The 20,895-nt window shown below is 54.4% G+C and overlaps 7 protein-coding genes across 7 annotated transcripts; 3 read left to right on the forward strand and 4 right to left on the reverse strand.

The window, feature by feature from the left end:
- Positions 1–1,617: 1,617 nt before the first annotated feature.
- On the forward strand, positions 1,618–1,815 carry GUITHDRAFT_49121 (hypothetical protein; the record flags this gene model as incomplete). Its single annotated transcript, XM_005831175.1, has 1 exon — positions 1,618–1,815. A coding segment is annotated over one exon (198 nt), but the record flags the coding sequence as incomplete, so codon positions are not given.
- A 3,331-nt stretch (positions 1,816–5,146) lies between these two features.
- On the reverse strand, positions 5,147–6,652 carry GUITHDRAFT_87467 (hypothetical protein; the record flags this gene model as incomplete). Its single annotated transcript, XM_005831176.1, has 2 exons — positions 6,086–6,652; positions 5,147–5,281 (listed from the first exon to the last, which is right to left on the reverse strand). Coding segments are annotated over exons 1-2 (690 nt in total), but the record flags the coding sequence as incomplete, so codon positions are not given.
- A 1,136-nt stretch (positions 6,653–7,788) lies between these two features.
- GUITHDRAFT_153000 (hypothetical protein) lies at positions 7,789–8,799 on the reverse strand. Its single transcript, XM_005831177.1, has 6 exons — positions 8,503–8,799; positions 8,412–8,458; positions 8,302–8,362; positions 8,196–8,253; positions 8,044–8,149; positions 7,789–7,995 (listed from the first exon to the last, which is right to left on the reverse strand). Exons 1-6 carry the CDS (start codon positions 8,625–8,627, stop codon positions 7,871–7,873), a joined length of 522 nt encoding a protein of 173 aa, XP_005831234.1. The 5' UTR covers positions 8,628–8,799; the 3' UTR covers positions 7,789–7,870.
- A 1,508-nt stretch (positions 8,800–10,307) lies between these two features.
- Positions 10,308–11,634, forward strand: GUITHDRAFT_95073 (hypothetical protein). The gene is made up of 7 exons (XM_005831178.1): positions 10,308–10,404; positions 10,453–10,537; positions 10,583–10,651; positions 10,787–10,850; positions 11,029–11,099; positions 11,156–11,217; positions 11,273–11,634. Exons 1-7 carry the CDS (start codon positions 10,314–10,316, stop codon positions 11,386–11,388), a joined length of 558 nt encoding a protein of 185 aa, XP_005831235.1. The 5' UTR covers positions 10,308–10,313; the 3' UTR covers positions 11,389–11,634.
- GUITHDRAFT_153002 (hypothetical protein) lies at positions 11,602–13,380 on the reverse strand. Its single transcript, XM_005831179.1, has 4 exons — positions 12,460–13,380; positions 11,972–12,403; positions 11,847–11,914; positions 11,602–11,793 (listed from the first exon to the last, which is right to left on the reverse strand). The coding sequence occupies exons 1-4, from the start codon at positions 13,282–13,284 to the stop codon at positions 11,787–11,789; spliced, it is 1,332 nt and encodes a 443-aa protein (XP_005831236.1). The 5' UTR covers positions 13,285–13,380; the 3' UTR covers positions 11,602–11,786.
- Positions 13,381–16,542: 3,162 nt separating this feature from the next.
- Positions 16,543–17,130, reverse strand: GUITHDRAFT_43885 (hypothetical protein; the record flags this gene model as incomplete). Its single annotated transcript, XM_005831180.1, has 5 exons — positions 16,543–16,573; positions 16,626–16,708; positions 16,767–16,827; positions 16,873–17,013; positions 17,060–17,130. Coding segments are annotated over 5 exons (387 nt in total), but the record flags the coding sequence as incomplete, so codon positions are not given.
- Positions 17,131–19,500: 2,370 nt separating this feature from the next.
- On the forward strand, positions 19,501–20,203 carry GUITHDRAFT_153003 (hypothetical protein; the record flags this gene model as incomplete). The annotated part of the gene is made up of 1 exon (XM_005831181.1): positions 19,501–20,203. A coding segment is annotated over exon 1 (562 nt), but the record flags the coding sequence as incomplete, so codon positions are not given.
- Between the last annotated feature and the right edge of the window lie 692 nt (positions 20,204–20,895).

The raw sequence follows: 20,895 nt of genomic DNA on the forward strand, positions 1-20,895 counted from the left end.
TCCGTCCGTCCTCCTCCTCCTCCTCCTCCTCCTCCTCCTCCTCCTCCCTCCCTCCCTCCCTCCCTCCCTCCCTCCCTCATCTCATTCTGCTGATCTGTAAACGTCTTCCTTCTTGAATGACCTGAGATGTTGCAGCCAGCGAAGCCCGAGAGCGAAGTTCCGCCCACAGGGGAGGAATCGGAAACAAGTGATCTCTTGACATGTCTCGTAAACTTGTTGCAGTAAAATAAAACTTTCGCAGGTGACGTGCAGAAAGATGCTCCGACGAGCTCGACCAAACCTTCATGGCTGAGTAAGAGGTCCTCGACGACTCTGGAGGAGCAGAAACGGCTGGCGCGGGAGAGGGGGAGGCAGAGGGCTCTACTGCGGCAGTTGAGCATGAAAGAGCAAGAGAAGCAAGAGTTTGGGAAACAAGAAGCTGACAAGGGAAGTCACTTGCCCGAGGTCTTGAAGCCTCCACATGCTGCAGCTGAGGGAGAGGACAGGGGTAAGGAGTCTTGCTCCTTGCCTGAGGCGCAACAGAGCCAAGGGAAGGAGGAGGCAAACTCTGTTGGAGATGCTCGTCCCCACTCGTCTCCTCCTCCTCCTCCTGCTCTTCACTCCTCCTCTTCCATCTCAGCCCCGCACAAGGTGGAGGACGGTGAGCTACGTCTATCCGATCTCTCCCCTCCGTCCTCGGTCGACAGGCCTCTGGCAGGATTCCAGCTGCAGTCTGCGAGCCGAGCTGCCTCCTTTGCTGAGCAGAAGAGACTTGCGAGGGAGAGGGGGAGGAAGAAAGTGCTTGAAAGGCAGCAGGCTCAGAAGGAGGAGGAAGAGAAGAAGGGGGAAGGGGAGTCGAAACCGACTGTCTCCTCTGACGTTCCGAAGGAGGTGAAGAGCGCATGGTCATCGCCAGAGGAAGCTTCAAGGAAGGAGGAGAAGGAGGAGGTGGATGGGAGCTTGAGGAAGTTAGAAGGGTTCGAGGAGCAAAAAAGGCTGGCGCAGGAGAGAGGAAAGCAGAAGGCGTTGGAGCGAGAGGCACAGAGGAGGGAGCAAAGCAGGCTGGCAGCTGAGGCTCGAAAGGCCGAGGAGGAGCGGGCGAGAGAGCAGGAGGCGATCGAGCGGAAGAAGCAGGAGGCAGAGGCGAGGAGGAGGAAGGAAGAACAGGAAGCGAGGGCGAAGCTCGAGGCAGAGATCGCGGCGAGGATGCGAGCGGAGGAGGAGAAGAGAGAGAATGAGCGACAGCTACATCGGAAGAAGGGGATGGAACTGTGCGAGGACGCGAAGACTGCGGCTGAGAAGAAGCAGTTCGGCAACGCAAAGTCGCTGCTGTCAGCGGCGCAGGAGGAGCTGCGGAGGTCGGGGATGGAGGAGGACGAGGAGGAGGTGATCACGCGGGGTCTGCGACAATTCATCGAGAGGAAACAGGAAGAGCACCTGCAGGTCCTGCGGGAGGAGGAGGAGAGGCTTCTGCGGCAAAAGGAGGAGAGGATGAGGGAGCTGGAGGAGGAGGCGAGGCGTGCCAATGAGAGAGCGATCGAGGAGGCGAGAAAGAGGACAGAGCAGGCCTGGTTTCGAGCCGCGGAACAGGGAAAGCACCACAAGCTGGATGCCATGATAGAGGACGGAAGCATAGTCGACCCTGACCTCCGGGACGAACACTTCCGTACTGCTCTGCACGTAGCAAGCACGTGCGGGCAGAAGAAGGCAGTTAGGACGCTGTTGAGGAGAGGAGCGGAGATCGACAACAAGGATGCAGAGGGGAGGACGGCGCTGGTGCTTGCTGAGCTTCACCGGCATGAAGAGGTGGCGGATTACCTCCGAGAGAAGGGAGCAGACACCAGCATGCTGGAGGCGAGCAGGCGGCGGGAAGGAGGAGCAGCAGGAGCAGCCGGAATGGAGGCGACCTCGGATCCCCTGGAGAGGGTGAAGCAGCGATCTTGCAGCGGCAAGGTCAGGGGATGCGAAGGAGCTGCAGGAGCTGCTGGGCAAAGGGTGCATCCTGATGTTGAGGACGGGCAGGGTAACTCGGCGCTGCTGCTGTCGACCGTCTTCGGGCATGAGGAAGCAGTGGATGCTCTGATTCAGTCAGGGTGAGCGTCGTGGAGCAAGATCTTCCCTCCGATCCTCCTGCTCATGCTTCCTGTGATCTCCTCGTGTTCAATGCTCCTCTCCTCTCCTCTCCTCTCCTGTTAGAACATCTAGCTAACTCGACTACTCTCCTCCTCCTCCTCCTCCTCCTCCTCCTCCTCCTCCTCCTCCTCCTCCCCTCCTCCTCCTCCTCGCTCCTCCGTCCTCCTCCTCCTCCTCCTCCTCCTCCTCCTCCTCCTCCTACCTCCTCCTCCTCCTCCTCCTCCACTCATCATCATCATCATCATCATCATCATCATCATCATCATCATCATCATCATCATCATCATCATCATCATCATCATCATCATCATCATCATCATCCTCATCCTCATCATCCCTACTGAGTGCATCTCTCTCACCCTTGTTTCCGCAGTTGCAACTTGAATCCTTCCAACTCTGCAGGCGAGACGCCGCTGACCCTTGCAAGAAGCTGCCATGCCCTTTCCCTTGTGCGCGGCAAGGAGGCAGAAAACTACAAGAACATCGCTGCCATTCTAGAGCAGAACGGGGCGTCTGAGAGTCCTTCCTACATGACCATACGCACCAGGAACCCAGCTTCCTCCTCCTCCACCGACCACCACCATCGCCCTCCCTCCGCCTCCTCCTCTGCTCAGAAACACTCCAAGAAGAGGCCGGGGACCGCGACGGTGATGAAGGCAGCTATGAACTTGTTCTCAGTGTTCGACAAGAGCAAGGCGAAGAAGGAGGTGCTGAAACTGGAGGAGGAAGTGAAGGACCTGGACAAGGCTCGAGCTAAGCTTTCGAAGGCTGAGAAGGTCTTTCGCAGAATTCTCTCCTCTATCCGTTCCTATGCTCCTCCCGTCCGCTTCCTCTCCTCTCCCTCCTCCTCCTCTCTCTCCTCTCTCACCTCCTCCCCCCCCATCTTGCCTCCCTCCCATGCTCTCCTCCCCTCTCCCCCTCCCTCCCTCCTGCTTCCCCTCCTTGACGGCTCTGCAGAAAGCCAACGAGGCGGCTGAAAAAGCCTCCAAGGCTCATCAGGAGCTGCTGGCCCGCGCCGAGCGTTTTGCTCCTCAGATCGAGCGAGTGAAGGAAACGATGAGGGCGATGAGAAACTTCGACGACGCCAAGTCGCTGCTAGCGGAAGCTAAGGCTCTGGAGAGGGAGGGAGCGCTGTCGAAGGAGGCGCTAGAGGCGTTTGCATGGCCCAAGGAAGAGCTGATGCTGCTGCAGAGCATAGTTGACGTACAGGTGAGAGAGGAGGGGAGAGATGGACCCTAAAATGATGTCATGTCATGTCATGTCATGTCATGTCATGTCATGTGCTCGACATGGTATGATGTCATGTCATACATGCTTGTCCCCTCTCTCTCCTGCGCCTCCTGATTTTCCCTCGTGCAGAACGACTTGAACTCGTTGCTACGAGCCTGCCGCCACCTCGACGCCGAAGATGATCCGCACAGCAGCAACCTGCGAAAGAATCTCAAGTTTGCCATCAAGGTGATGCCGAGCAGGCGAAGTTTCGCTACTGAGATCTCCTCGTCTACCCTTTCCCCTCCTTCCGTCCTTCTCCTCCTCGATACTCCACCCTCTCCACCCTCCTCCTACCCTCCTTCCTTTTCCTCCCGCTTCTTCCTCCCACTCCTTCCTCCTCTTCCTCTTTCTCTTCCTTGCCAGACACTCTCCCCCTCCTCCTCCTCCTCCTCTCTTTCCACAGGAGCTCGTGGAAGTTCTGTTTCAGAAGACTCTCGAGGCAGAAGAGAAGCTCAGTGACACGTCACGCGGCAAGAAGGCCATCAAGAAGGACATCCAAGTCGCCTATGATCTGCTGGACAAGGCGCTCGATCTCCTCTGCTGCTTCATCTCCCTCATCTCATCTTGCCCCGTCGTTCCCCTTCCCCACATACTGTCCTCTCAACTCTCTTGCCCTCTCCTGTCCTGCTCTTCCCTTGTCCGCTACTCCTCCTACTTATCCTCCTCTACTTGTCCTCCTCCTTCTACCTCCGCTACCTGCTCATCTCTCCTCCTCCACTTCTCCTCACTATCCTTCAGGAAAGTCTCTCCCTCAACATCGTTTCTCCATCATACGAGGAGTGCCAGGTGATCTCCGATCTTCTCCTTCCCCTCTGACAAGTGCATGGCAGAGGAGGCTCAAACTTCTAGAAACCCAGTACGCGCATATTCTCTTCTAGTCACAATGACATGTTGTATCATGATGAATGAATGTATATTGTTCTTACCAGACCGTCTCGCTATCTCAAGCTCCACAGCATCACTAACAATGCCAGCAGTGCAGCGCACCCAGTCATCTCTCGTTGAGCAGCGCTAGTCTGGGAGCCGGCAGGCGTTGTCGCTATCGAGGTACCTTCACATGTCTCTCAGGTCAAGCACGTCAAACGACCAACAAGTCAAACTCACCGCTGACGTTGCAGATGTCAACATTGCAGTACTGACCCGTGTAGCAGGACTTACACTGACACAGCGCTTGACCTCCCAGCGTCTGGAAGTTGTACTGAGGTTCCTTGGGGATACACTGCATGCCGCAGTCTGGCCCCGTGTACCCGTTGGTGCACGTGCAAGTCCCGTCGTTCTCACAGTCGTAGAGCTCTGCGTCGCAGAACTGACAGGCCTGAGGGCAGTCGTTGGCAACGAGGGTACCCGGACATCCTGACTTGGTTGACGTCTCCGAAGTCTTCAACCCCACGCACGTGCCGTTGTTGTTCCACAGGCCCTGCCGAGCGAGCGAGTCGAGGTAGCTCTTACAGGTAGCTCGATCCCCGACTCGGTTCGACTTGTCGAAGGTCCCCCTGTTGCTGCACGGGCTCGCCGTCCCCCCGTTGCAGCGGATGTTGCAGTCCGGCCCTTTCCATCCCCTCCGGCAGTTGCAGAGACCGTCGTAGGTGAAGCCTGCTCCCACGCACTCCGTCGCCACTACCGAGTGATGCAGCCCGGCGGCAACGAGCGACACAGGGCGCATTGCCTTGTTGTCCTTGGGCGGCAGCGTCTTGATGCTGTCTCCGAGCCCGTCCAAAGGGCTGACGTTGGGGGCCGGGAGCTCTGCGGCCTCGAAGTAGGGGACCTTGGTGGGAGCGTCGCTGAAGATATGATCGCCCTTTCCCAGCTCGCCGTAGTAGTTGGAACCCCACACCAGCAGCGTGCCGTCGCTCATGATCAGCAGGTTATGATCCTCCCTCGCCGTTACCTGGGTGGGCTTGGACACCATGGTGGACCCCAAGAAGGGGAAGACGGAGGGCATGTAGGGGAGGAGGGGAATGGGCCTGTCGCTGTTGAGCCGGATGGGGAGAGGAGAGTCTGGGCACATGCGTTGGCTGGGGCTGTTGACGTTCTCACCTCCCGAGCAGTTGGTCCCCAGCTGACCCCTCACGTTGCTGCCCCACGTGTAGATCTCGCCATCCCTCGCGATGCAAGGGGTCGTTGAGAGGATGTCGGCGGACGCTCCCAGCATCGTGTTGCGACTCCTCGCCCCTCCGTCGCAGTCACAGTCAGCGCGAGAGAGCTTGAGCGTGCTGCAGAGCGAGGGCATTGGGCAGCTGGCGCAGGAGGCCGTGATGAGGACGTTGTGGAAGGAGCCAGAGACGAGGTCGAGGGGGCTGAACACCATCCCAGAATCCCCTAGGGGATCAAACATGCTCAACTTCCGGGGGATGGACATGCAGCGCACGTTGGAGCCCGAGCAGGGGTCGTTAAGAACAGCAGCTTGTGGCCAGTTGCCCCGAGTCCCGGGCCCCTGCAGCGTCCAGGGGCACTTGACGTCTCCTGAGATGACGAGGCAGCCCAGCTGACCGAAGGAGTTGTCGCCCCACCCCCACACCTCGTGCGCCCCTGCGTCTCTCTGCACCACCACCAGCGAGTGATAGGCGCCAGCCGAGACCTTGACGGGCTTGAAGGTGCAGGGCAAGACTGCCGGCAGGGCGGCGCAGTTGGGGTCGATCTTACCACAGATGCATGGGTCCCCGTTCTGCGCCGAGGTGACGGCGCTCTGGAGGAAGCGAACCCTGGTGGGGGTCGTCCTAATCGAGAGATCGCCCTGCCCGAGCTGTCCCAGGTTGTTCGCCCCCCACGTGTACACGTCCCCTGACGTGGTGACGGCGATGCTGTGGTAGGCCCCCGCGTCAAAGTCGAGGATGACAACTCCGTCGAGGGACGTGATAAGGTTAGGAAGATCCTTGTTGACTGCGTCCCCCAGTCCCAGCTGGCTGTAGAGGTTGAACCCGAACGTGTCCACCCCCCCGCTCTGACCGAAGTTCTGGAAGTTCCAACTCAGCACCTCGTGTACGCTGTATGCATCTCCCGTGGAGGAGGTGAAACCGATCCACGCTTTCCCGTCCTTGACGCACGAGTAGGCGAGGCAGGTGACTGTGTCCACGGCTCCTCCACAGACTGCCCCGCCGTCGCACTTGCATGCAGCTCCTTGCTTCGGGCCAGCGCTGCAGACGTAGGAGGAGATGTGAGATCGGAGGTCCAGGTCGTGTCTTATCTTGGGGCTCCTCGTGTCGTCCAGGAAGATTTCGATCACAAACGGGCGGTAGACGATGAGCAGCTGATGCATTGCCCCGTCCTTCACGTCCTCCATCTAATCCCACACGTCATGACTCGACCTCTGCCAGCACACAACTTACAAAGCACGAGTTGACCGTTTGCAGCTGCGCGTCGGAGCAGCAAGTCTCAGGACGGTACACGTTGCAGGTGGATCGAGGCTTCCACTCGCCTGGAAGCTCATGACTTGTACTGGCACATCACACAGAAGCAAGGAGCTCACTCTGAACCAAGAAGCAGTTCTGTTGAGAGCCAGCAGTGATGGTCGTGTAGGGCGCGCCGTAACAACCTCGGACGTTGATCCCTCCCTTACCAGGCGCCGTCGAGATTTCAATACCAAAGGAGTTTGGGATTCCATCCGAAAGCGAAGTCTTGGTAGACCTCGCTATCCCAAGATCGCTGTCGAGGAAAGGCAAGACATCAGCGGACAGGCATGTCCTCCTTCCCTTGTCACCTTCCGGATCCTCCCAGCGGTCTCTCTTGCTCTTGTATGCCATGGTTCTGAATGGCAAACACTATCCCGTTGCCGCCCCCTGTCGGGTCGTTCTTGGAGATCGAGAAGAAGAACCCGCACTGCCAAGCATCGTACACGTTGACCTTTTGCTGTTCCCACGTCAGGACAGACTGCCGGCGCTCAGCACTGGCTAGGAACCTTTCGCCATATCGCTCCGCTGGTTAGCCTAAGAGGAGGGTTTGGGGTAATGCTGAACAAGGCGAGGTCGCTGCATGGCGAAATCCACCAGTTGATGCCGATAGGAGCCTTCAGGGCGCTCGAGCAAGGCTGCCACGTCACAGTCAAGCAACAGGCTCGACCAGCTTCTGACAAGCACCTGAGCAGCAAACTGTCCGATCCAGCACCAGGTGTTGACAAGCTTGATGCCGTTGGCGGCAGCCCAGCTGGGGCTGTAGCACTGCCTTCCGCTGTAGGTCTGCTTGACGCCTGCAGGCACCGGCGTGCCTTCCCATGGGACGCATCTGGGACAATCAGTCGCAGGGGCTATCGGCTGCGAAGCTTGTCCGTAGAAAACAAAGTCGTTCTGCGCGCCAGCAAACCCATCGTACTCGAAGAAGTCGACTGCCAGAACAGCGAGTAAGAGAGAAACTGCAAGCTCTGCCTCACCTGCCGAAGGAGGAGTCGTCAACACCGTGTGCTGGAAGCCCATCGCCAACTCAACGATTGAGATCGGCTGAACCTCGTTCGGAAGAGTGTCGTTGTAATGCGCTCCCTGCGTCAGCAAGCCCGTCAAGCACACGCGTCGCTAGCACCTTTGACGCGCGTCACCTGACCCAGCTGACCGTGATCGTCTCTCCCCCATGAGTAGAGGGTGTTTGGACCCTCCCACTGCAAGATGCAGGACTGAGCTCCACCTGCTCTTTCAGTCACCAACTGCCTCACCAGACTCTCCCGCATGTCACATCGAAGTTTGCTTATTCGCGCGTACACGGTTGACAAGGGCGTTGGCTCCTTCCTGTCGACATAATCTCCCACTCCTAGCTGAGCATAATTGTTGCGACCGAACGCCTGGGACAGAACTCAACAGCAGCTACATGGCGCACCGACAACTCACGTATGTGACCATCCCGTACTTGCAGAACTGATCGGGTACGCAATGTTGCGACGGAATCCTTGAAAGGAAGAGGTTGATAAGGTCAGCCAGCAGGAAGTTAGCTGACCTCTTGGTCCCGTTGTCGTAGGTGACAGCAGACCACTCCTGCGAGGCCGGCGGAGGAGCTCCTTTGAGACTCGCTGAGTGGGGTAGGAGAGCAAGGAGGAGGGGTGGTACCAGTGAAACCGATCGGAACAGCATCGCACAGGTATGTGATGGGCGGCCTGCGGCAATGTTCATCTCCTCACTTTTCTCATGGCGTAAAGACCTGCCGCAGACAGAGTTGGGGATCTTGAACCGTACCATGGCTGCTTCCTCCAGGTACAGAAGGCATACCAAGGCCACTTGGACCCAGCGTCGCTGCCCGCCAAGGCTTCCAGAGCAGGAAGCCATTGCGGGCATCAACTTTGAGCAGCAGCAAGACTACAGGAGACAAGAGATCAAGTTCATCCTGCAACTACATGCAGGCTGATGCCAGGGAGCGACCTGTCTGTCATGTCATGCCGTTTGCAATCAGAAGGTCCTCAGAGCTTCAAACTCGATGGAAATCGTGTCCTTGCACACTGTGACAACCAAGAATGAGCACAACATAGTTTTTTGATGATCGTCATCGTCATTGTTTCCACCACCTACTAATTTCATCAAAAATTCCATGCGAACCTATGAGGCCCGAAAAAGACACTTCCATCACTGTTCTGCTCTTTCTTCTTCTCACCTGCAAAGATTTTCTCTTCGCATGCATCATCTTCTCTCATCTCACTCCTCTCTTCTCCTCCTCCCAGCTCTCATCGTCTCCTCCCTCTCTTCCTCCTCCTCCTCTCAGCACTGGTCTCTACTCTCCGCCCTGGTCGTTGCCTCATCCTGCTCTACCCCAGGCTGGGACTGTACCCCCCTTCTTTACTGCAAACTGACCCCTCTTCCCCCTTTCATGAAACTGAGGGGGGCTCGAGAACTGTCCAGGAATCTCACCGATGCCGCACGGTCAGAACAAACTCACTGAGTCACCATTGGCTATCAAGTGCCGATCGGACCCGGCCGCTCACGGTCGGACTGACGGTCCGGGCCCGGCCATCATCGGCGAACTTGTTTTCCCCTTGAGTCCGGCGTATGCCAGGCCCGGGCCGCGGGCACCGGCGGGAGTCTCCTGATTGTCCTCGTACTGATTTTTAACTTAACTTTGAGCCTAAAGGACGGAGGATTCAGTGGTCTCTTGGCCTCGCAAGACGTCTCAGGTGATCCGACTTGCAAACGCATCCGGTCCAGGATCTTTCGTCAGCTCAAGGCCTCCCTGTCCTACGCTGCCATCATCGCCCGGGGTGCATCCCGGTATGCGTCTCATTCCTTCGGCGGCGGCCACTGCGACATCGCTGGCATGGCTGCGCGGGGGGATTGTCCAGCGCGCCGTTAAGTGAAGGTATCAGTTAAGTTTGGGGGCAGCAGTTGGCAGGATTGGGTTTGGTTCTCGCTGTCTTTTCTCTTCTCGCCGTTTGGCCTGTGCGACAGTGTCAGGGTCAAGCCTCCTCGACTCTCCTGATTGTCCTCGTACTGATCTTTAACTTAACTTTGAGTAAAACTTGCAGTCAGTCAGTGACGACTCGGCGTCCGACCGTAACCAGTAACGGTCGCCCGGGAGCCGCTGGGTCTCAGTGAGTTGAGAAGCCGGCCGGGTCCCCGGCCCGGGCCGCCGAGCCTGTTAACTGAAAGGGGGTGGAGGGGGGGGGAGGGTTATTAAGGTACCGGTGTGATAGAGCCTTGTATCGCTACGAAGTACCGGGTGTACGAGGACACAACTGAATTGTGTGTTGTACGGGTTGTGCAATGGTTGCGGTTATTCCACAAAATGGTGGGCTGCAGGAGTTGGGAAGGTGGAGATGGAGATGGAGATGTTGATTGAAGAGTTGACATGATCCACATGAGGATCAGAATTGACATGAGGAACAGGACGTAGAAAGTGAAGTAGAGTGATTGGGGAGAGAAATTTATGGTTTAATGACTGGGGAGAGACATTTATTGTTGATTAGCAAGGGGATACCGCCAATTACGTATGGCTTTTGTGACGGCGTGATTGACATCAGGAAGATGTCGGAGGAGGCTGCCAGCTCCAAGAGTCCCCATAGAGACGAGGGTGAAGAAGATCCCGTTCCGAGAAATGAGCTTGGGGGAGTATACGGTCTGGGCTACTAGCATCTCCCTGTTCTGTTTGTGAATCATGACACAGTGGACGAGGAGGAGCTCAAAGCAGCCTTTGACTTCTTTGATGTGCACAAGAAAGGTGTTCTGACCCCTGCAGATCTGAAACAGAGGTGAGAGGGCATATGAACGACCCGCTCTGTGCTGACTGAGAGCAGATTGAGTGTATTCTACAAGAATCTCCCAGCACGAGAATACAAGTTTCTCATCAGTGAGCCCGATTTCACGTGAGTAAAGATGGGAGAAGCAGCAGGGGCAGGGGCGTAGGAAACAGCAAGGGCAGGGGCAGGGGCAGGGGCGGGGGTGGGGGCAAGAGGGAGGACATGAGTGATCGGATCGAAAGGGCTGATGTGTCATGCTAGGTTCAACACGCTGAAGAAGCTTCTGGTCAATAACGAGCTGAAAGATTTCGATCCAGTCAAGGAGGTGGGATAATGACGAGGATGATGATGATGAAGAAGAAGATGTTATGGAGACGATGATGATGATGATGATGATGATGATGATGATGATGATGATGATGATGATGATGATGATGATGATGATGATGATGATATGATTTACTTGAATCCTCCAACACACTCACACGCTGGTGCTCACCAAGGCTTTCAAAGTATACGACCCGCATGAGACAGGATATGTCGACATCGAGGTACTTCGCTCCATCTTCATCAAGTAATGTCTAGTCTCTCTGCTCCTCCTTTCTTTCATGACACGTTGCAATCAATTAGCTTGGGGTTTGGAGAAGTGACCAACGAAGATGTTGCTGTTCTGATAGAAACAGCAGATGTTGGTAAGGCAATCCTTGTATTTACTTCTCCCTGTATTGAGTACGATACCTCATGCAGATGGCGATGGCAAGATCAGCTTGGCTGATTTCCGTAAGATGGTGACAAACTCAAAGAAAGTCGAGGCAGACTTGGAGTCACTACACAACTCGATACTCTCGGTCAAGAAGAAGTGAAGTGACATTTAACATGTATCAGTTCCGTCGAGGGTTCTTACATGCATTCCCGTCTCATAATTCCATCCTATAGAAAGAAGCCATTCTAATCAAGTTTGAAATCATCATTGCCATACCAAGGGACATGGGAGACATCATCAGAAGGCAAAGGTAGAGGGTGTTCAATAAGGTATCAGCGTGTAAATCAGGACGGCAAAAGAATTCGACAGAGTTCAAATGCGTTCGTTTTATATAAACTTAATCGACAAAGCAAACGACCCCCAGCACAAGAAGATGCGTGCGATAGTAATGCAAAGGCACACGCGATGACATGGAACGTGTATCTCCCCTCAACAGATGAATAATGTCTCAATCTCGTTCTCAGCACTTGCTCGTGCAAGTTACAACCAAACGACAACTCAGTGCCTACGCAAACGTCAACTATGAATCAAAGACGCACGCGAAGACAATATACTCACTTTCCGTGGACGGCCTCCCTGAGACGACGTTCATGGCGCTGATTCTCTTCCAATCGGATTTTCTCAGCCTGAAATACACAAACACTTCAGAACTTGAATAGGATGCGAATATTGACACAAGGCACCTGTGCCTTCTTGAAATCCTTGGCTTCGAGGAACTTGCGATCAGTACGATGGCGCGAGTCTGACTTGAGCATGTCGGCAGGAACACTCATCGGGGTCTTCTCCGTTGTTCGGATGTCCCAGTAGCGTGTCTTGTCGAAGTCCACGAACCCTAACCAGCTTCCCTGCACCTGATGCAACGCGGTTCCCGGAGCATCGGGGTTCTTGGAGTCGAATTGCTCGATAACACCCTCAAAGAAGTCGTTGGGGATTCCTTTTCTGTTGGAGGGGTTTCCAAACTCCAACCTGCAGCGAATGCCGTTCTTCTCATCGGTGAACGTCTGTGTCCCGATGGTTTGATGAACCATATCACCCCAGAACACATTGATCCATCGGTCCTGAGGAAAGTCCAGGCTGATGGAGCTCCCGTCGGAGAACGTCACAGTGCGAACACCCTGCGCTCAACAGCGTCAGTCACCTCGTTCACTCACTCACGTGCTGTACGCCTCACCTGATTTGTCAAGAACATCTTGTTGTATCCCCATCCAACGTTGAAGGTCTGATAACCTGAGACAGTGTACGATTGCGATGGTGGGACCAGGCAGAAGGAGGACACTGGCGGGTGATGGCAAGTCTGCTCCATGTACAACTTTGAGCCATCTCCGTAGTCCACCTGCAGCGTTTCGCCAAGGATGGGGTTGAGAGGCTTGAGGAAGTTGCCGGATGTCAGCGGCATCGCAGCAACGAAGCAAGCCACAACGTTCTTCATGCGCTCAACGGGATCCTTCGTAGCAGCAGCACGAGGCAAATAAATGTGCGTGAACTGTCCCATCTGGGCTCCGATCTCCAACACAGTCCTGGGCTGACAGCACTGGATGGGGAAACTGACGTTCATCACATTCCCACCACTGAGAAGGTTGCGACCCATCTGGCTGATCATCAAGGAAAGCACGCTCCTGCAAGCCTTGGCATGCTCAGGATTCTGAATGCCAACTCCGCCGGCCTTGACCGCGAATGGCGACCTACATGACAGGACGGCGGCGAGGAGATCCTGGTCCTCCTTGGAAGCAGGAGTATCAACGAGGCCAGAGCTCTTGGCCAAGTTCACACTCCTCCTGTACAGGCCCTTGCCGACTTTGCCCAGCCAGCTGCGCTTCTTCTTCTCGCCCTTGCCCGTGGGGGTGCCAGAATCCTCCTCGTCATCACTGTTGCCTTCGTCACCGTAGAAATCTTCTTGAGGAAGGTCTTGCAAGGCTGCTGCTGCCATGTCATCGCTCACAGCTTCCACTGCCTTGCAGATGTCGTCTGCATCCGACGCACTTCTAAACTGAAGCATTGCTCACGAAGGTCCTCAAGATATCCTAACACGACTAATGACGCTCGGTAAACGAGCCAGACTTTGCGATTTAGTCGGAGCTCCTCGAGTTCAACACGATCCTTCGAAGGGTTTAACCGTGACCTGGAATCGAGCAGATTTAGAACTAGTTGTCAGCAGCCAAATGGACGCCATGAATAACACATCATCAATGCTCGAAAGATCTACAAATCATTTTCAAACTCTCATGAATTTTCATGCAAAAACGTATTTTTTTCTTAACCCCACTATTCTGAACATGAATTCTGCTTGTGTCTGACCCAAAATCCTCCCGAACACTATCAACATCTCATCGCAACGATCGTGCGACCCAGTTCCCCAAGGACCAAATTCACTCCCGTTTCCATCACTCCATCATCACTCTTGAAAAGAGCTTCTCCATGCATTTTCGTCACTTATCAAAACCTCTCATGCACGATCCCCTCCTTCTTTCGCAACCTCTCCTCTCACTCCCTTCGCTCTCTCTTCTTCTTTCTTCCTCCAGTTCATATCGGCACTGCCATGCATAGCCCATTCTCCCCAGGCATAACCCCACCCCCCTTCCCTACCAAAACCCTACCCCCTTCGATTCCAACACACCGACCCACCCCATGCACTTCCCTTTACTACCCTTCCACCTCCCAATATACCCCAACATATTCCGTACCCCCTGGGAATAGCGTTACAACCCACCATGTTCATATTTCCCTGCCCGGTATCTTTCACCCCACCCTGTCATCGCAGCTAAGAATGTACCCTACCCCCAGTCGAATCTATCAATTTCATACATACAACCCCTGCTGTACTGAGCAATAAGTACCCCACCCTCACGAAAGTCGGATAACCCATCTACAACCCTCGCGCCCACAACCTCTTGCTTCAGCTCCAAACCAAATCTGAAATCTTATTTCTGAAATATCTGTACCAGTGAAATACCCCCACCTAGCAATTCCAAGTGTTATGGTTGGGAAAAGACCCCCTCATGTCCTCATTTCAAACATTTCAAATAGATAAGATAAATTTTCTAATTCGTGAATCACCCCATGGGGCCCATGGAAATATACCCCACCCATTCCCATGCCACCCCCACCCAATCCTGATAACCAAATCAATACCCTACCCCCTTACCAAACAGGTCCATTTTTATGCCCTAGTATCCTTTCATGACCCTGCAGCCACAGTACCACCCCTGTACCAATGGAAGTTTGCAAGTCTTGGAGACACCGGGTATTACTAGTGTAATATGGTCTTTAAAAGTATGGTAAGGTGTATCACCCTACCTACATATCTCAATTCAAACTTTACCACCTCTCTCCGTTTGGCCATTCTATCTTGAAGTGGTTTTCACCCCTCCTTTCCTGTTGAATATGACCCCACCCTTTGATTCGATTCTCCTCCATTTTTCACATCCCTGCTGCTCCTCCGGACCACCCCAACGACTCTGGTACCCAACCCCTCCATGCATATACCCCTCACTCACCCTCAGAGTACCCCCCTATCAAGGAGACCACACCATGACATTCCTCTGGTCAGAGTCCCGTCCCTCGATATTGGTTCAACTTGAGATACCCACCCACCCCCATCCAGCCTATCAAAAAATGAGCCCCACCCTACCTTCGGTCCGAACCCACCCCTGTATCGAACTTAAGTTGATCCGGTCCTCTACCCCCTCTTACGACGCAAATCGAACCAGAACCACTACCATGAGGACAAGTTATATTACTACCCCACCCCCCATGGGGATGACCAACCCCCACCCTAGAACTTGACCTGAAAGTTTCAAAGTCACTACAAGGGGTCTTTTGACCTTGTGTTAGGAAAGGGCATCGTATGAAAAATGAAGGGTGGGGGGTTATATGCCTGGGGTACCTGAGCGTTGAAGCACAACTGACCGTCAGATACCCCTTCACAAAAAGGCTTTGTAGGGGGTGAAAGAGGGATATTCTGTATCGTAGGGGGTAGATAGACCGCGAATAGGAAAGAGGGTGGGTAGACTAGCAAACTTCGCTTACAGGTTCGTAATCGGCACTACGTTTGCATCCGAGATTTTAGTGAGGGGGGGGGGGGGTTATAATTTGATGGATCCAGTGAAATTGTATGGTAGGGGAAGTCAGACTATCAGAATCAAGTGGTGAATAGAGGGTACTTTTGTGGATTTAATGGGGGTAGGGGTATTTTGTAGTTTACTTTGCTCGGAATTTTTTTCACGGAATTCAAAGTGCAACCACCGCCTGACACTGACAAGAGGACCCTACCCTTCACGATTGTGGAAGTTAAACCATTGAACCATAAGTTGACGCCCGGCCGCCACGGCCGGGCCGGGCCGGGCAGTCGGACCGGGCCAACGGCGGCGTCCCCAGTGAGCCGGGCTTCAAGTACCGGACGGTGGCGCCGGGTACCCTGCCAAGTGCCAGAGTCGGGCCGCCCGGCCCTTGAACTTCGAACGGAAGTTTACCGGCGTGGCCCGGCGCGCCGCGGTCTGGTCACAGTGCGGCACCGGCGTGGACTCAGTCACCGTGGCACTGTCAAGTGAACTTCACGAGTCCCGGCGAGTTCCGAGCGGGAGCCCGGCCGCCGGCGGCGCGGGCCGCCACTGGGCGTCACAGTGCCGCAGGCCGGCTCACATTGCTAGACTGACAATTCCGAGCGAATCATTTTCTTGCTGGGCCGGGCGCTGACATCAGCCGCGCATCATCAAGTTCTGTCGCATTTCGCCAAGGAAAAGTGGCTGTCTGTCAGGTCTCTTTGCACATTCTTTTTTTCATGGGCGGCTTGAAATGATTCGCTCCCGTCACTTCATGCAGAACGAGCGCAAAGAATTTGAAAAATCTGATTGAGAGTCAACAACGGTCACTCCCGCAAGGCTCACCCTGAGTCAAAGCTCAGCAAAGTAACATCTTCATCTTTTGTTCTTTCTCGACATGACAAGCACTGAGATGCATTCTACTCTCACGCAGACAACAGCCCTCAGGACTCTGCAGTCGATAGCGCATCCTATATCACTCTTCTGGAACCTGGATCGACCAGACGAGAGGTAAGACTAGCGCTCCCCAGTTCGGTCCTCAGCCGCCATCTTCACCCGATCACCATTGCATCGTCCTGGGGCGCCGCAGCAAGCTCTTTTCCACCCTCTGACACCTGCTCATTGAAGAAGAATGGGTTGGGTTTGCGAACTTCGCACAGAAGGCTGTTGAACTGTTCCTTGCCATACCGCGATGGGGCACCGTGGTTCCATGCAAGCAGTTCCTCCCTGTAACTGTCGTACACATCTCTGGCGACCTGCATCTCACTTCTCAATCGCTTGAAGCAGTGAACAAGATGACATGCGTACATGGAGCTCGAAGTTGGTAAGGAACAAGAACTCAATCTCAAGAGTGTTCAATTCTACATTTGGAACTCCTCCGATCTGAAGGCACAAACGGAATGAGCACAGACAGCAGCGAGTGACTACAATAGATTCTCACCTTCGCCCAAAACTCATTAGAGTAATAGAAGTCGTCAAGGAACTTTGCAGCAACCATCACACTGTTCAAGAGTGAGGAACAAAGGGAGAAAGCGAGATTTCTCAACCTCGCCAAAAGTAATCGATGCACATTCAAAGAGTTGATTCTGAAATCCCTCTCTAGCATCCTTTGCCGCTGTATAAATCTATCCATGTAGATAACGCCCACGACAAAACAGCAATAGCTGCATGAAGAATATTTGGCGATTCTACGATTCCAACTCAAGGATCATTACTTAGAAACACTTCCCCTACCTTTCAGCATAGTCGATGACATTCACAGCAGGCGCCTTCTGCGCATGGAATACAGTGATGTGCTCACGGTCTGTAGCAACCTGTACAACGCCGAGCGTAAGAAGAACATGCGAGCTGCCCGACAACGAAAGTTAGCTTACCTTGTCATTCGCTTCTACAAGCTTGGCAAGCAATTCGGCAACTATCGGGATGAGAGACTTTTGACTGTCAGCATCCCTCTTCATCTCTTCAGTGAATGCTGCCATTGAGAGACGAGGTTTATTCTCCTCCAAAGCCTCCATGTGCTTGATCTTCTCATGCCACGCCTTGTTCGCCTCCGCCGCTGCTTTCTGGCGATCTTCTACGCTGTTAGACATCTTGGGCTTCTCCACTTTCTGCTCGGTCTTCCCTCTCCCATAAAACTTGGAAGTAAACATTCGAAAACTAGAAACGCCAAAAGGGATTCCAGCAGCTGACACTCAAGGACTGTGCCGGCGGAAAGCTGGGAAGTTGTACGGATCAGAGCTGTGACTTTCCTTGCTTCAAGGCATAAAGAGAAGCTGTGCAGACAAGTGTGCAGGGATCATCCCTTGCACAATCGAAACACGCGTCCAGGACAAGTTCATGTACGTGAGACTTGACAGTCCGGACTGTTCAAACTGCGATGTGCAATGCTGGTAACACTCAATCGTTTGTACTGGCCTTACAGGCCCAACATGAAGCTCGGGTTCTCCAAACTGACACCTGCAGACAAGCATCACACAATTAGATCAATTTGGATGTCTCTGCTCTGGTCGATGTCAGCGCATGGACGTGATGTTTGCATGCGGCATATCAGAACTCAGGGCTCACTCTACTCATTTCGTCATGGGCAGCATGATTTCGACAACTCCCGCAGTGAATAACTCTCGTCTCACTGTCTTAGACTATCAGGTCTCACGGGAAAGGGATGAGACCATAAGATCATCGCTCCTCTTCATGCAGACTTCAATTTTCCTGTTTGGCAAGAAAGGAGTCGCAAGACAGTTCGAGCTACTGAAAGGTTGATGGCCGTCCCTCTGAGGACCACAGATGCCTCTATCCTCACAATTCCTCTTTTCATTCTCTCTTTCGGACACTATGACACTATTGGAACGTTATCATTCAGGAGGCATCCGCTGATTCCCTTAAACTACCATCATGGAGGAATTTCATGAAAGTTGTGTTATTCTTCGTTCGCTCATCTGCACGGATACGACACCATTGTAAACTTTTCTTCCTCTACAGATCAATCAACAACTCAGAAAGTCACTCAAACTTGCTGAACATCCTCATGAGCCATGAAATCAATACTCGAGAAATCCTCTGCATGAAATCCTCCCATTGGATCTTCAGCCATCTCTCCCCGTAGCTCTCCATTCTGGTCCCGCCCATTCTCCTCCTCCCTCCTCCACTGACTGAGCAAGCTTCCCTGACCTTCTCGTCCCTCCCCTGCTCCAGCCGAACGCCCATTACCCCTTATCTTCCACTCTACGACTCTGTTGCAGCATGGCCGCTACACGTGAGCAGCTCCAAAGCTCCAAAATCATTATTTGACGGTTACAATAACCGTTACAATTGGTGCAAACTATGCTGGTGCGTGCAAGGTCGTGCAGTCACAGCTAGCGTGTCGGGGAGGTGAAAGTGAAAGCCGGTCATGTCAATGGACAGCTGGCTAGAGGAGCAGGAGGAGGAGCAGGAGGAGGAGCAGGAGGAGGAGCAGGAGCAGGAGCAGGAGCAGGAGCAGGAGCAGGAGCAGCAAGAGCAGGAGCATCAGCAGGAGTATAAAGAGTAGGAGCAGGAGCAGGAGCAGGAGCAGGAGCAGGAGCAGGAGCAGGAGCAGGAGCAGCAAGAGCAGGAGCATCAGCAGGAGTATAAAGAGTAGGAGCAGGAGCAGGAGCAGGAGCAGGAGCAGGAGCAGGAGCAGGAGCAGGAGCAGGACGAAGCAAAAGGAGCAGTGGTGTGAGCAGGAGCAGGAGCAGGAGCAGGAGCAGGAGCAGGAGCAGCAAGAGCAGGAGCATCAGCAGGAGTATAAAGAGTAGGAGCAGGAGCAGGAGCAGGAGCAGGAGCAGGAGCATTGAGAGTAGGAGCAGGAGCATGAGCATTGAGAGTAGGAGCAGGAGCAGGAGCATTGAGAGTAGGAGCATTATGAGGAAGAGGAGCAGGAGCATCAAGGGGGACAGGTGAGGAACGGTAAGAGGAACAGTTGAAGGAGTTGCATTATGAGCAGGAAGAGGATTGAGAGGAGCTTCAGCAGCATTGGAGGGGAGATGAAAGAGTTCAGGAACAGGGCACTTGAATAGATGGTGGTGCGATCCACGTGATAAACAAAATAGGCCTGAAAGGTATTGATCGTTATCCATATGCGTTGCTACTTCAAGGGCATGAAGCGAATGATGCATGTAGCGTATTGTATGCAAGCAACATTTGACAAAACATGTCGTAGATCTGTATCGTTCCTCCGTTGACGCTTGAAATGATCACCGACCTTCGTCTCTGAGATCGAACTTCTCGTTCCTGCGGTTCCGGCATGTCTTGCCTCAAACAGCTCAAGGAAAAACTCTCACAGAGCGGGAGGAAGGAAGTCGGGGACTGCAGTCTGCTCGCAGCTGCATCCACCTTGCGGTCACCGGGGAAGGGCGTGTTTGCTCAGGCATACGAGCTAGCGCTGAAGAGCTGTATCCTTGCCCCCATGTTCTCTCGGTTTGATATCAGGGGAGGGAAGGTCTTCCCTTCGGACGACCTGTTCGACTGCCGAAAGCTTCGAACTTTTCTCTTCTCCGTGGATGCTGCCGACGTCCCGAGCTCCAACAACCATCCCTTCTCAGATTGGATGGACAGGCTGAAGGACTACACAGGTACACATGGTCTTTCCCCTGCCCCTCTCGTCCCTTGGATCGTGCACAGCGGTACAGTGCTACACTCGCTCTCGTGCTGCCTGGTGGGCGTCGAGATGTACTGGCACGCTCTGGCACATGCTGTGCAGGCTGAGCTGCAAGGGGCGAACTCTGTCAAGTTTGACAGGATCCTGAGGAAAATGAGCAGCGATGTGGAGGGAGCATGGCAGCAGGTGCTGTCCTGTGTCCGGCTGAACGCCGGTGACTGTCCCCCCGGAGGAGAGGTTGAGTACCATCCCGTCATCCTGCAAGCGGCAGCCAACGTGCTGCAGCGGGTGATTGTGCTGCTTGACATTCTTGCGAGCGATCAGGAGAAGAGGAGCAGGGAGCGAAGGTGGAGGGAGACAATCTTCATACCATGGACGTGGGAAGGAGGGGGGAAGGAGGAGGGGGTCCAGAAGTTGCCTCCGCTGTTCATAGCATGGGAAGGGGAGGGCAGATGTATCCCTTTGACCCCCTCCGGCTGCGACAAGGCAACTTGCTTCTTCCCGGACCAGTTCTTCCCTCAGTCCGTCTTCTTCAGCCAGGAGAACTTAGCAGCCGTCAAGAGCAAGTGGCTCCCGCTCGACGGCAAGCAGAGAGCCCAGCTGTCTTCCAGCTCGTCCAAGTCCATGAAGTGGAGCCGGCTGCGAGCTCTTAACGACGTGATGGGCGGGAAGTTCCATGAGTGCACTGGGCTGGCTCTGCAGACTGTCTGTGACTTCCAGGCGCTGCTGCTGGACCTCGATGTCCATTCCGTCTCCATCCTAGAGCTGCTGCAGGAGACGAGGAGGGCGCTGAAGGAGGAGAGGCTCTTCTACGATGGAGTCTCCTGCCAACTCACCCCCACCCGCGGCCTCTGGTCTCGCCAGGACCTGGCGAGAGGAGGGAAGCTGTACGAGTCTGCGATGCGGCTGCTCGCGATGACGGTGAGGCTCCATGGGCGCGAGACCCTCGATCCCT

This window comes from Guillardia theta (assembly GCF_000315625.1).
Source record: "Guillardia theta CCMP2712 unplaced genomic scaffold GUITHscaffold_41, whole genome shotgun sequence".
Taxonomy (NCBI): Eukaryota; class Cryptophyceae; order Pyrenomonadales; family Geminigeraceae; genus Guillardia; species Guillardia theta.